The sequence below is a fragment of the Canis lupus genome, chromosome 6 (genome assembly GCF_048164855.1).
Source record: "Canis lupus baileyi chromosome 6, mCanLup2.hap1, whole genome shotgun sequence".
NCBI classification, from domain to species: Eukaryota; Metazoa; Chordata; class Mammalia; order Carnivora; family Canidae; genus Canis; species Canis lupus.
The window spans coordinates 71,697,473-71,710,165 of NC_132843.1; the positions used below are offsets into that span (position 1 = coordinate 71,697,473).

Genomic DNA, 12,693 nt, shown 5'->3' on the forward strand with positions numbered 1-12,693 from the left:
TTGTTTTATCATATATCAGTCTCCATCTGCTGGTGGCACCTCCCCTGGCTTTCCTGCACTGCTAAGGGCTATTTCAATTTTTATTATTTGTCATCATTTCAGTAAGATTTGGAAGGGAAGAAAAATAACCTAGGCTCATGATGTGAAGTACCTTGTTCAATGGAGTTGGCCAAGTGTCACCATAGTACAGGGAAGACTCTTTTTTATATATAAGCCAAGTGACAAGCCTCTCAGCGATTGATTGTTTTCAAACTCTTGGAAAAGCAAGAGCATATGAACAAAATTGGTCTTGGGAATAAAGGCCTCTTGAAGCCAAATCCTATCAATCATGAAAGCTGTTCTGGGGGCAATAAGCTAGATAGCTCAAGAGATAACTTCTGTTGTGAGATTATTCAAGACCTCCTTAGTTATGGTAACTGTACCTGGTATGTTTAAATAAGATTAAATAATACAGAATAAAAAATTAACCTTCCTTAAAATAACTGGGGGGGGGGGGACATTATATAAAGCATTCTGGGAGGCTATCCTTTATGCCATTTACATTGTGAAGACTGCTCCTAGATCTCTGTAGTTCATATTCCCAACCTTTTTTCCTTAGAGACCCTGCTCACTCAAATTCCAGTTTTAGGATTCTAAAGTATAACTTATCACATTGCTACATGGCCTTTTAGGTATAAACTCACACATGCAGGAGGATTCCTTTTACTATTTTACTCCCAAACTCTATTGCTACTAAAATTCATTGCTGCAGGACATTCCTTCCTTAAGGTAAAGTTATAATCAGATTAAGTTGGGAGGGGTTGTGACCTACTTTGTCCTAAGACAGGTTATGTGTCCCCATTAAATGCTGTCAGAAAATGAGGTCGTTTCTTACATTTTATATCAAATGTTTCCTCAAACTTGATTATCGGATTCTTACTGTATTCACTTACTCTATTAACATCTTACAAATATTTATGATGAATGCCTGTTAAAAAACTAACACATACATGTTAGTTTATTTTTGTGTTTTCCTATAGTCAGAATGTATTCCTCATTTATTTTGGGGAAGCAAAAGGAGAAAGACAGATCCTGCTTTGAGTTCTAAGTCAGATTATTAGTTGTTTTGAGGAGATCTTGATACCCTAGTGTTAAGTGATCAGCCATTATTAACGTGTCTGAGTTAATACACTTTTGAAAATAGTACAACATATTTACTAACTAAACTCAATACTTTAGCCAAAAAACTTGCCAATATTCTTAATATTTTTTAAAATCATAACTGACATTTTTTTTGCTTATTTCCTACATCTATTTCTAAAAAGAATGTTGGCCTATATTAAGACAGAAGTTTCCATTCATCTTTATTCTACATTTTATTTTACTCAGCTGTAGAATTATTGAGGAAAAGTACTGATCCAAACTTACCTTTACCTCCATCCATATTACACACTGGAATTAGAGAATATAGAAAAAATACCTTTTCATTAATATTACCAGGCGTATCAACAGTGTGATTTATTTTTAGTTATGTAATGAAAAATAGTTGGGTGTAGATTTTTCAAAAATGATAACCTTGACATTATGAAATGGTCATTAAAATATTTCTAGATTTTGCTTTCTTATAAAAAATCAATATTTAGAATTTCACAGTGAAGAGGTCCTAAATTCTTCATACAACATGAAATTATATAAAAATAGAAGACATAGACATCTTTAACTCTTTAATCCTTTGATTAAGCAGCAAGCATATCACTCTTCCAGGCCAAACACTGCTTAAACAAAAAAGAAAATTAATGACGTGCAAAATATTTACAAAATATGCAAAGCACACAATAAGACATCTCACTATATACATGTGTCATATTACTAATGAAGCTCAGATTTTTCTACTGTGTGCTCTAGTGTACGTAAATCAAATCACAGCACATCCCTCAGATACAGCATCTTGGCCCATGGCTGGGATAGAACAGATTTTTAAGTGAATCATAATATACTTAACAGCTGGACAGATGCTGGTGCTGACCAACTTGACTGACATGTCCCACACATTGTATACTGGTCTACTGACAAGAGACAAGACAATAAAAGCCATATAGTATGCACATATGCAAGACAATCTAAGTACTGTAAAAAAATGCTTTAGATACTTTCTTTTTAAGATATATAACTGCCCCCCCCCCCCGTGGCTTTTAAAGTAAAAATAAGTATAAATTCCTGAATATTAAGAATTTTAAATCAGATTTTTATCTAGTTACAATCCAGGGGTAGGAACTATTTAAGATGATCCAGTGAGAAAGAAAAGACACACCCTGGAGGAAGTTTGTGCCAGAACTTAAGGTCCATATGAGAAGTGATCTAAACTTGAAAATTAAAACTAATCAATGAATTTAAAATCGAATAGCTCCTTAAGGCTTTAGAGCCAATAGGAGGGACTATTTTTCCAACACTGGGAATATATGACTTCTCAAAAACATAAATCAAGGGCCTTAGGTGTTGACTATTTGGTGACATAGTTCTAAATATGATGAGAATATAAATGTGCAAACATTTAGCCTTAAGTTCCACTAGTAATCTAAGTGATCTGTCCCTTTCCACAAGTCAGGATTCCAATATGAAATCACTGTATCAAAAATATTAGTAACACATTGTTGAAATACTATTACTTGTAAAATATTATTTGTAGGTGCTTAATGATTTATGTGTCAATTAAGACTTGAAATGTTTTTGCTTCTTTATAAAAAGGGGTCTGAGCATTTTAAGTTAACAGCACAACTGTGACAATATACTGATACATCTTTAGATAACACAGAACAAATTCTTAAATTTATTTTATGAAATAATGCTGATGATTTAACCCTAAACCAAACCCACAAGCACAGGTCGGCTGCAAGGAATACACAAATGTATCCAAATAGTACAATAGAGATTTATCAAGAAAACATCCTTTATATTAAATGTAGACCATATAAGTATGAGGGCAATTTTAAGTCAGAACCTAAACACAAAAAGGGTATTGTAAATAAATGCTTCCATAACCACTATCTTCACGTAACTGACAAAATATAATTCTCTTCTAAAGTCCCCAAATATAGGCAACTACTAGTTAAAAGCAGATAGCATTTAGAAACATTTAAAAAAAAAAAAATCAAAATTAACTCCATTTTCAAGGAACTTAAAGACATTGTACTTCAACAAATTAAGTTCTCATTTGTATGTAAAATTATTATTCCAATTCTCTTATTACTGATAGATGACGGGTCAATGACCTTTAAGCAAGGACTTTGCACTAGGACCCTAAAGTGTATGTTAAAGGGTTAGTAGGTTCAGTACATTCTTTGTGGTTTCATATAATTGCTTTGCAATTGATTAAATTGCTTTCTTTTAAAGGAATATATTAAAAATTCCTTTAGAAAAAAAAGCAAGATTTTTTTTGAAAAAAGGGATATGTACTATAATTTCTTAAATATGCATTAAATGAACATATGTCAAAATCTGAAATGCAGGCTATTTATTCTTGCACTCCTAACATAGGAAAATGTTAAAAATTAAATTAAGGAAGAAAGAAAAAAGTCAAACATCCTTAAGAAACTTAAGGAGTTTTCACAATTCCTAAGTCAGTATTTCTGTACTAAGAGTCTTGACTATGAAGAGGCAGAAATATAAAGAATCTCAATAAAATAAATACAGTAAAAACAAAACAAAAAAACCTTGGTATATAGAATACTTAGTCTTTTTTTTCCTTTTATGAGATCATGTCACTGAACGTATACTCTAGAAAGGAGGCTAACTATAGGCTTTTTGTTGTATTAACATTTAGTTCGGTTGTATGAACCAAAAAATTTCCTAGACATCCACTTATGCTAGCCCACTGCCACAGAACTAGTTCGCAGCCTCAGTATCTAGGAGGGATTGCTCTCTCCTCTTTTGCATCAGTCTGATGAGCATTGGTATAATGATGGGGTGAAGAGTTACTGTAGATCTGTCCAATTTAATTTTAGTGCAGTGAGGACTGTGAATCTGTCTGAATTCCAATAAGTGACGGTGGCTGTTGACCACCAACCGTGGACAACACTGGTCTTGGGTTTAGACGGGGTGGCATAGAATTAGCAGGGCGAATGAGAGGTGGTGGAGGCTGATTTAAAGTTGGCCGGGGCTGGATGAACCGAGCCTGCTGCTGGAGTGGAGGAGGCTGCCGGTGAAGAGCAGGGGCAGCAGGCAGTGTTGGACGAAGAAGTGGTGGAGGCTGGTTCAGAGTGGCAATGGGGGCTGTTGGTGTTGGAGTGGATGATGGGGCAGGAGGTGATGGACCCAGAGTCCGAGGAGCCTGTGGGGTCTGTGCCTAGAGGTGAGGAAACAAAAATACATGTATGAGATGAGAGTTCCTAACGAACTTAATACAATATAGTTTGGGCTGTCACAGGAAAAACAAAACAAATCAAAACAAAACAAAAACATAACACCAGTGTTTTTTGGAAGCACAAGCTTCTTTTATTTTAAACAAAACAAAACAAAAAACCAAAAACCGAAAAAGCAACGAAGCTACCAAACAGGCATCTTTATTAGTAAACAGCTTAACACTGGAAATAAAAATAAGACTATGAAAGAACAATACACTCTCCATTCTTCTAGGATCAGAACTTAGCATGTCATTAGGACTTAGGAGTCACCACCAGAGGGGCACCACTGGGTAAGTGTATTGTCAACCTTTCATGCTCATTTAGCTAGTCCTCTGACAGATTAACCTTACAGAACACACCACACAAAATGATGATTCCTCAACTCATATTAGCTCAAATTCCATACACAAACACACCTCCTCTTCTTCATCAGTGCTCTTCCCTGATGGCACATTAGAAGCACTTTTTGTCTCCTCCCCTAAAGTAGAAGCATCACCATTAGAAGCCTGGGTTCCTTGTTCTGCTTCCCACTCCTGCAATACCTCCTCTAAGTTAAACCGACGCCTGTAGTTTACAAAGAAGTTCTTCACTTGGCCAACAGTCTTGTTGCCAATTACATCTGCAATAGCTTGAAAATCTTTACCATATTTGCGGACACCTGGAAAGCAAAGTAAATAATACACCTGTGAAGGATCAATAAGGAGAGCTGTGTGTACTAAACATCATGCACACACAAAAGATACCAGCAATGAAAATCCTTTCTCATTAACTCTGCTCATGTCTCAATTCTGAGAGAGAGACTAAGATATCAGGGTCACAGATGAAAACTATCAATTATGTCATTTCAGCGAGCCAGCCACTTGCCTTCAACTGAACAATCAGAAACTTACCATTTTTTACATACTCAGTTATTTTCTCCAATCCTCTCTTGAACTCTCAAATACAGTCCATTTATTGTAAAGCATTGAATTCTTTGTTCCATCCTCAATTCCACATTCATTTATTTCCCTAGTAGCCAGTCACCTAAATTTGAGCAACACCGTTTGTAAACAAAACTGGATGGGAATGAGCCATCTCTTTTATCCCCTCAATGGACTGAGTGAGTAGTCTTAAGAGTTCCCCCATTAAGAAAAGCATTATAATTTTGGTTGTAATACCAGCTTCAACAGGATTACTTGCCTAATCTCACCAGGGTACCAATGAACAGAAATGAGATAAGAATTTAAACACAAAAAAGAATCATCATGTGATGGGCAAAAAAAGGGGAAGCTATTTTTCAGAGTTGGTTGGATTTCAACTTATCTAATAGTCCCCAGAATGCGTATGAGGAAGATTCCTAGCTGTACTTTGTAGCCTAAAGAATAGGGTTACAGTAGTGACTACTGTGTAGAGTACTTGTGCTCATCACTACCTTAAATTTAAGAAGGACTGTGCATTCAGTTGAGAACCTAACAGTTTGTAATGGAAACTTTACTGTAGTGAAAGATTTGATTTATGAACTTGAGACAGTTACTCATACTACAGGATTTGGAATGACTTTATATAATCAGATAGATAATAAGGTGTTCTTAAGGGAATTCTAAAAGGACGTTCACTGGCTCATTCTAGAAAGATGCGCTTAACTCAAAATATAAAAGCTATCAAAATTTTTGATTTGACAACTTGATAACTACTGTTTAAAATATCAGAAAACAGTAACTCATTACAGAGATGACAAAGGAGAAAAAAATGATACTTATGATAGTAAAGTCCATATTGTAACCTAAGCAACCAGAATCATGGGAATTTAAATAAATTCAACATGTATACAATCACAGATGAGACAATAATATAAGGCTATGTTAACACTTCAGGAGAAATGCTAGATACATTCTTACAGATCCCTATTGGTATCATTTATCCAATCACCTTAAAGCACCATCATGACAAAATTCTTGTTTTTAATTTCTGCCTTTATTTTATAGAGAACTTGACTGTGAGTATCTTTTGCTTATATTCAACTAGGTAGGCTTGACTTTATGGGAAGTCCTCTACCTTAAAGAGCATTTTGAGCAGGAGGTTTGACATTATTAAGCTATAATGATTTTTAATACGGAGTTTGAGGTTTGTAAACTGCTCACTTGCTCTGTTCTCAAAGGGAAAGATATGTATGCCAATAAATTATGACACTTAACATTATTTATAGTATTTAGCAACATAAGTTCTCTTTAAATCCATGAGTTTATTTCCAGTTCAAACTCTGTAACTGAGTATATCTATCCTAAGGGTGACTAGGTTACAGTGAGGGTTTATTGGGCAATAAAAATCTAAGGTTATTTAATATTAGGAATTATTGCTATATATTCAAGTACTTCTCTATCATTTATACTTTGGAAAATAACAACTCGTTTGACATTGCTGTACTGAAAAACAACTCCTAATTTGAATGAAATCAGACACAGTGTTCTATCGATGTACTAATTTTTACAAGAGATATTTAATTTATACTCTAGAAATGACCAAAGCTACTGAATATATGAGTTTGGAAATGAAAACTTTAAATAAATCTAAGATAATTTTTCTGTATTGTAGCAAGAAGTCACATTAAGACTAACTCTGACTTCCAAGTATGAAGATATTACAATCCTCAGAATACCCATTTGTTTAGCAAAATATATTCCAAAATCCACCAGGAAGTTATCCCCATGTACATTCCATTTTACAACTGTCCTCCTTTTTTTGGATCTTGTTTTATTTTCCCTTACTCAATGGACTTTACCTTGTCACCAACATTGTTGTACTTCCAGAATTATAGACCCACAAACCAAAACTACTTCCTATAGAAGCCTTAGTTTTCCCAGATACTTTGGATGTCAAGGACTTTTTCCAAGTCGCCTAGGTTCTAAGTCACCCAGATATGTTTATTATTAACTCATGTATGCCAGTTTCATATAAACTACTTTACAAAATCTTAAGGCTCAGACCATACTGCAGACTTTTATAGTCTGATTGAGGATCCCACTCATGTCCTGAGAACAAATGGGCCTTCAGGAATATTAATGCCCTCAACTTGCAGGATGGCTGGGCAGAGACTGGAATAACTAGAGCTCCTTGGCAGTCCTCTCTGGACAACAGCAGCCTCATCCATTTGCCCCAGAGTGTTGTGACAAATTTCATTAATTTTTTTTTCTGTATACCATGATGTGAGAAAGGTTGGAAAGTACTGTCCTATGAAATATAATGCTGGGTACATAGGGTGCTCAGGAAATAGGACTGATTTTTCTCCCCCACAGCACAAGAGTCACATATAGCTAACTTCTTTACCACCTTCACACTTCCCATGAAACTGGTTCAATAGCATATTTTGGTTAGTAGGTGGAATTCTTAAGTCCATACTGTGGCTAATAACTAGTTAAATTCTAATGAAACACCAACTTAAGATTTACTAGGGCAACTCCTTCAGAAGAATCCTCAGCTAGGCTTCTGGAAGAAAACCTAGCAGGTGTAGCAATGCAGAGCAATGAACTTTAACTTCCCAAGGTATCAGAGCCACTTTAGTTCCAATTTGTACCTAGAAGAAGGGTGGTCCATTCTTTTTTCACAATTTTATAATAAGTAAGGCCATCCGATTGCTTTATCAGCATGGGAATTAAATCGTGACTAAATCTCTCTTCCTGAAGATGTAAAAGGATTAGGTCCATCTGAACCATGGTTTTAAATTAAACTTCTCACCTTTAGGGCCAAAGGTCAGTTTTTAAAGGTTACTAGAATAAAATTTTAGAAAATCCTGGAACAGGTATATTGTAAATTTCCCAGGAAGAGAAAAAAAAGTGTTTTCAGTCAAATTTCGAAAGTTGCAGTGAAACAACCTGGCTTCCTATGCTGGCAGATGATACCTTATAATCTTTAACATACACTTTTACAGTTTTGCTTGGAAAATAATATAAAAGTATAACTCTCGTTACATTTTATAAAAGCCCACATTCTCCAAACAGTATTCTTCACTCTGCCCCACAAAAAAACATATATTCATATTTTTAAAGATTTGGCTAGTAACACTGTAACTTCAGGGGCATTTGTAGTGTAGTGTTTCTCAACTGTGGACATAGAATTATAGGCTCTCCCCTCCTCTATCTCTCCTGAGATAGAAGGGATATCATGAATCTGCTTTTGGTATATTTAAAATGTTATTTTTAAAATCTGATCTTGGGCTACCAAAAAAGTCAAAACGTTAAGAGTAGCAAGCTGCTTCCAGGTAGTACAACTTGTGTGTGTTTGGGGGTGGTGGTGGTATTATTTCTTGCTTCTTATAACAATATTTCTTAAGTGAGCATGTACTTAGTATAACCAGGAAACCTATTTCTGAAATAAGAACATAGTGATATCTAGAAATCCCAGGGATGTGGTTCTTTCCTATCAATAAAATATTAATTTTAAACTCAAACCATTTGGCAACATGCATTTCTTTCTACCACCTATAAATCTCTTCAAGAATTCATAGTAAAGGGATCCCTGGGTGGCGCAGCGGTTTGGCGCCTGCCTTTGGCCCGGGGCGCGATCCTGGAGACCCGGGATCGAATCCCACGTCGGGCTTCCGATGCATGGAGCCTGCTTCTCTCTCTGCCTGTGTCTCTGCCCCTCTCTCTCTCTCTGTGACTATCATGAATAAATAAAATAAAATCTTTAAAAAAAAAAAAAAAAAAGAATTCATAGTAAAGAAAAGATACCAACAGCAGTGGGACAGTGAATGGTGCATCTATCTAGGTGAGGTCTAAAAGTCAGAATCAATTCTCTTTCTAATATCTAGCCTTTCTCTTCTGAGTCTTGTGTTCCCATCATCCTTGTTTTAAGTTAAATCCCATCACAAAGATGCTGGAAATTTTGAATCATTAATTATTTGAAGCAAGTGCATCAGAGGGCTGACAATTATACTTTTGGGTCTCCATTCTTGTGATACCTGTTATAATAGAAGAAACTCTCTAAAGCAAATGAGTGTCTTTTAGATGAAAAAATATGAATCTCCTGATCTCCCTTTCCTTTTGATTATTCACGTACTGGGTTACAATCGCTGTTTTAATCAAGCACCAAAACCATTCTCTCCTCCTTTAAGAAACATTCTTTTTTTTTTTTTTTAAATGTACAAGATAAAATTAGAAGAAAATTTCGAGGCTTACAACCTAAAAACAAATAAAATGTATAAACTACAGGAAGAGAAGCTAACATTTAACTGTGAAAGCATAACTGACGTGAACATAGTTCCATCATTTCCTGTTTTATAAGAAGACAGGTAATATGAAAAGGGGGGAAAAAAAACCTAAAAATTAAAGCTGATATCCTGATAAAACTGGGAAAGTTTCTTGTTGTTTACCCCAAAATAGCACTAACATTTTGGTTGAGGAGTATATTATTTTTTTAGCACTAATGATTATGAAATGAATACATTTAAGGGAAGGCCTAAAATAAATACTGTATATACTAGGTTCTGCCCTTCTTTACTTTAAAGAGTCAATGTTTTGTCCTATCATTTAAATGTATTATTATTTTTTGAAAACAGTTAAAAATCGTTTCATTTTACATGAAAAAAATACACCCAAATCTAGTTCCTTTCTTAATTCTTGCTAAATAAGAAATGTTTATCATATGAATATCAAGACTGATTTTAGGATAACTTCTAAGAGCACTACAGATTAGAAAAAATCATTTATATATATATGAAACAAGCTATAAATAGGGATATTTCCACTAACACGAACTGTGAAGACTATAATTAATCTGTTAACTAGTTTGTTGTAATAGAAAACTCAGATACTTGGGGCACCTGGGTGGCTCAGTGGCTGAGCATCTGCCTTTGGCTCAGGGTGTGATCCTGGGGTCCTGGGATCGAGTCCCACATTGGGCTCCTTGCAGGGAGCCTGCCTTTCTCTCTGCCTATGTCTCTGTCCCTTCCGCTGTGTCTCTCATGAATAAATAAAATATTAAAAGAAAGAAAAGATAGAAAGAGAGAAAAAAAAAGAAAGAAAACTCAGAAACTTAAAAGACTAAAACAGATTATAGAAAGTATAGAAATACATTCTTAACAAGTACTTTTTAGAGGTTTAAATTAGCCACACTTATAATAATAACCTATCTGGGGACTCTTGAAGAATGTTAATGAAGTTATAACATACCTAGAGCTAACATTAACAATTATAAACAGACATTCTTGTTTGGTCTGAGCAGGACTCCCTGCCCTTCCAATTAGGGGAGAAAGAAGGAAAAATAGCTTAATATTTATTTACTTATTCATTATATAAATAAATATTATTTATTTATTTAAATAGTTATTATTTAAATGGTAGTATTTAGTTAACAACAATGTGAGTAGATGGGGAAAAAGTGGGAAATATATATTTAAGCCCTAGGAAATAATCCTAATATATGTATGTGGTTTTAAAAGTTACAACAAAAAAGTTTATTTAATAGTAGAATTATAAGTCTCACTATGACACTATAGAGTTTCTCTCTCCAGGTCACTCTAATAGTCAACTATGAGCAAGATTTAAAAAGGCATTTAATAAATGAGTGTCAAATCAGAATATACACAAAATGTCTTAAATATAAAATGCTATAAAATAGCTATAAAATAAAACTAAAATGTCTTAAATATAAAATGCTATAAAATAGCTATAAAATAAAACTAAAATGTTAATATCAAAACAAATGATTTATATTTTGTAAACCTGAAAGTCATAATAATATATAAAGGTTTATCAAACATGAAGATTAAAAAGAAGAAAAACAAAACAATTGCCCACTAAGATGGGTACTTATGGACAGCAAACTACATGTTAAAATAAAACCTGTGGTTATGTACCTTAACCACAGAGATTCAGGTACAGGTGACATTACTATAGGATCACACTGTTTATAAGACACACTTCTGAGCATTATATGAACATGTGGGCTCATTAGCAAAAATGGCACTTTTTGTTTTCCCTAAGGTAACTATTTTGGACACAAAGAGCTCTATATTGTTTTCTTTTATATAATGAACCATTTCCCCCCCAAAAAAGCCTTAAAAACTCAAAGTGAAACAAAAATTCCCTAGAGTTAAGATAAAGACATTAACATATTAAGAAAGTGGCTTCAAAATCCTAAGAACATGTATATTTTTGTACAAATTGCTGCATTAGTGTAATTTATTTAGGAATTACTTTTTAAATGTGTATAAGAACATAATACTGAATATCTCAGCAGAGATGAAATGTTTGATTATATACAAATTCTTTTAATATTTATAAACTGAGATAATATCCACATATACAGCTCAAACTATACATGTAAATCTTGCCATTGCTCATTCTCTTGAATGCAGCTCTACATATTTGATCCAGCCATAAGATTCCATGGTAGTACTGCAGAACAATATCAAATCTTGAATCCTCTAGAAACATTAGCCCAGATTTTCCTCACAAGTCTCTCCAGAAAATCCTTTCACTGGGATATTTTCTTATAGTAGAGTACAAGATTTATATACTAACCTTTAAGCAACTGAAATACCGGAAATCAGGGTTAATCTATGGGCTACCCACAAACACACATACACGCTAAGATGGATAGAAACACAGGCTTTACATCAACAAAAGCAATGTCTCCTCAAATAACTACATTAGAGCTATAAGTCATAGATCTAAATCAATAGGAAGCAGCCTCTGAAAATACTAGGTTTCTTTGTTTGTTTTTTAAGTAACACAGAGCTTGCACTCATGACCCTGAGATCTAGCAGCATGCTCTATGGAGTAGGCCAGCCAGGCGCTCCTACCCATTTTTTTTTCCTACTCATTTTTAAATCTAAATTTTAAACAGTTTCTAATTTAAACATAGCTATTATTGAACATTATACACTAATTAAACTTTGTTCTGACTCATTTAGAAACTTAGTTCCCCAACTATAGATGTGCTCCATGCACATACAGCACTCTGTCTCCATAGGATCAAGTGTTTATTCTGTTTATAAAATGACTGTCTTGTGCTGTACAGGCCAAAGAGAAGGCTGACATCATCCCGATGGCACCCTCCTGTGACATTTTCTAATCACACTGGCAGGGTAATTCTTACTTACTCTAGTCCAAACTGCAGAGTCATCTATTAACCAATCTTTAATTACATTACTCTCACATCCAAATGATACCTGCACAACCTTTTTGAGTAAAATATGTTTTCTGTGTTTGAATACTTAGAAATATTTTTTAAAGTATACTTATATGTTTTGTTTCTCTTATAGTAGTTAACCTAGATAAAAAAAAAGCTATTAGTATTCAACACAAAGAGGGTTCAACCACAAAAAACCAAATTG

General features: G+C 34.3%; 1 protein-coding gene across 5 annotated transcripts in view; it reads right to left on the minus strand.

The window, feature by feature from the left end:
• Window positions 1-1,690: 1,690 nt before the first annotated feature.
• RCOR3 (REST corepressor 3) overlaps window positions 1,691-12,693 on the minus strand; it is a 53,203-nt gene continuing 42,200 nt past the window's right edge. For 4 of the 5 annotated variants that reach the window (XM_072831163.1, XM_072831162.1, XM_072831166.1 and 1 more), the window contains 2 exons: window positions 4,796-5,037; window positions 1,691-4,321 (listed from right to left, as the gene is read on the minus strand). In XM_072831163.1, coding sequence (XP_072687264.1) covers window positions 3,977-4,321; window positions 4,796-5,037 — 587 coding nt within the window. In that variant the 3' untranslated portion in view covers window positions 1,691-3,976. The remainder of the gene's footprint in view (window positions 4,322-4,795; window positions 5,038-12,693) is intronic. The other variant, XM_072831164.1, reaches the window with a different exon arrangement.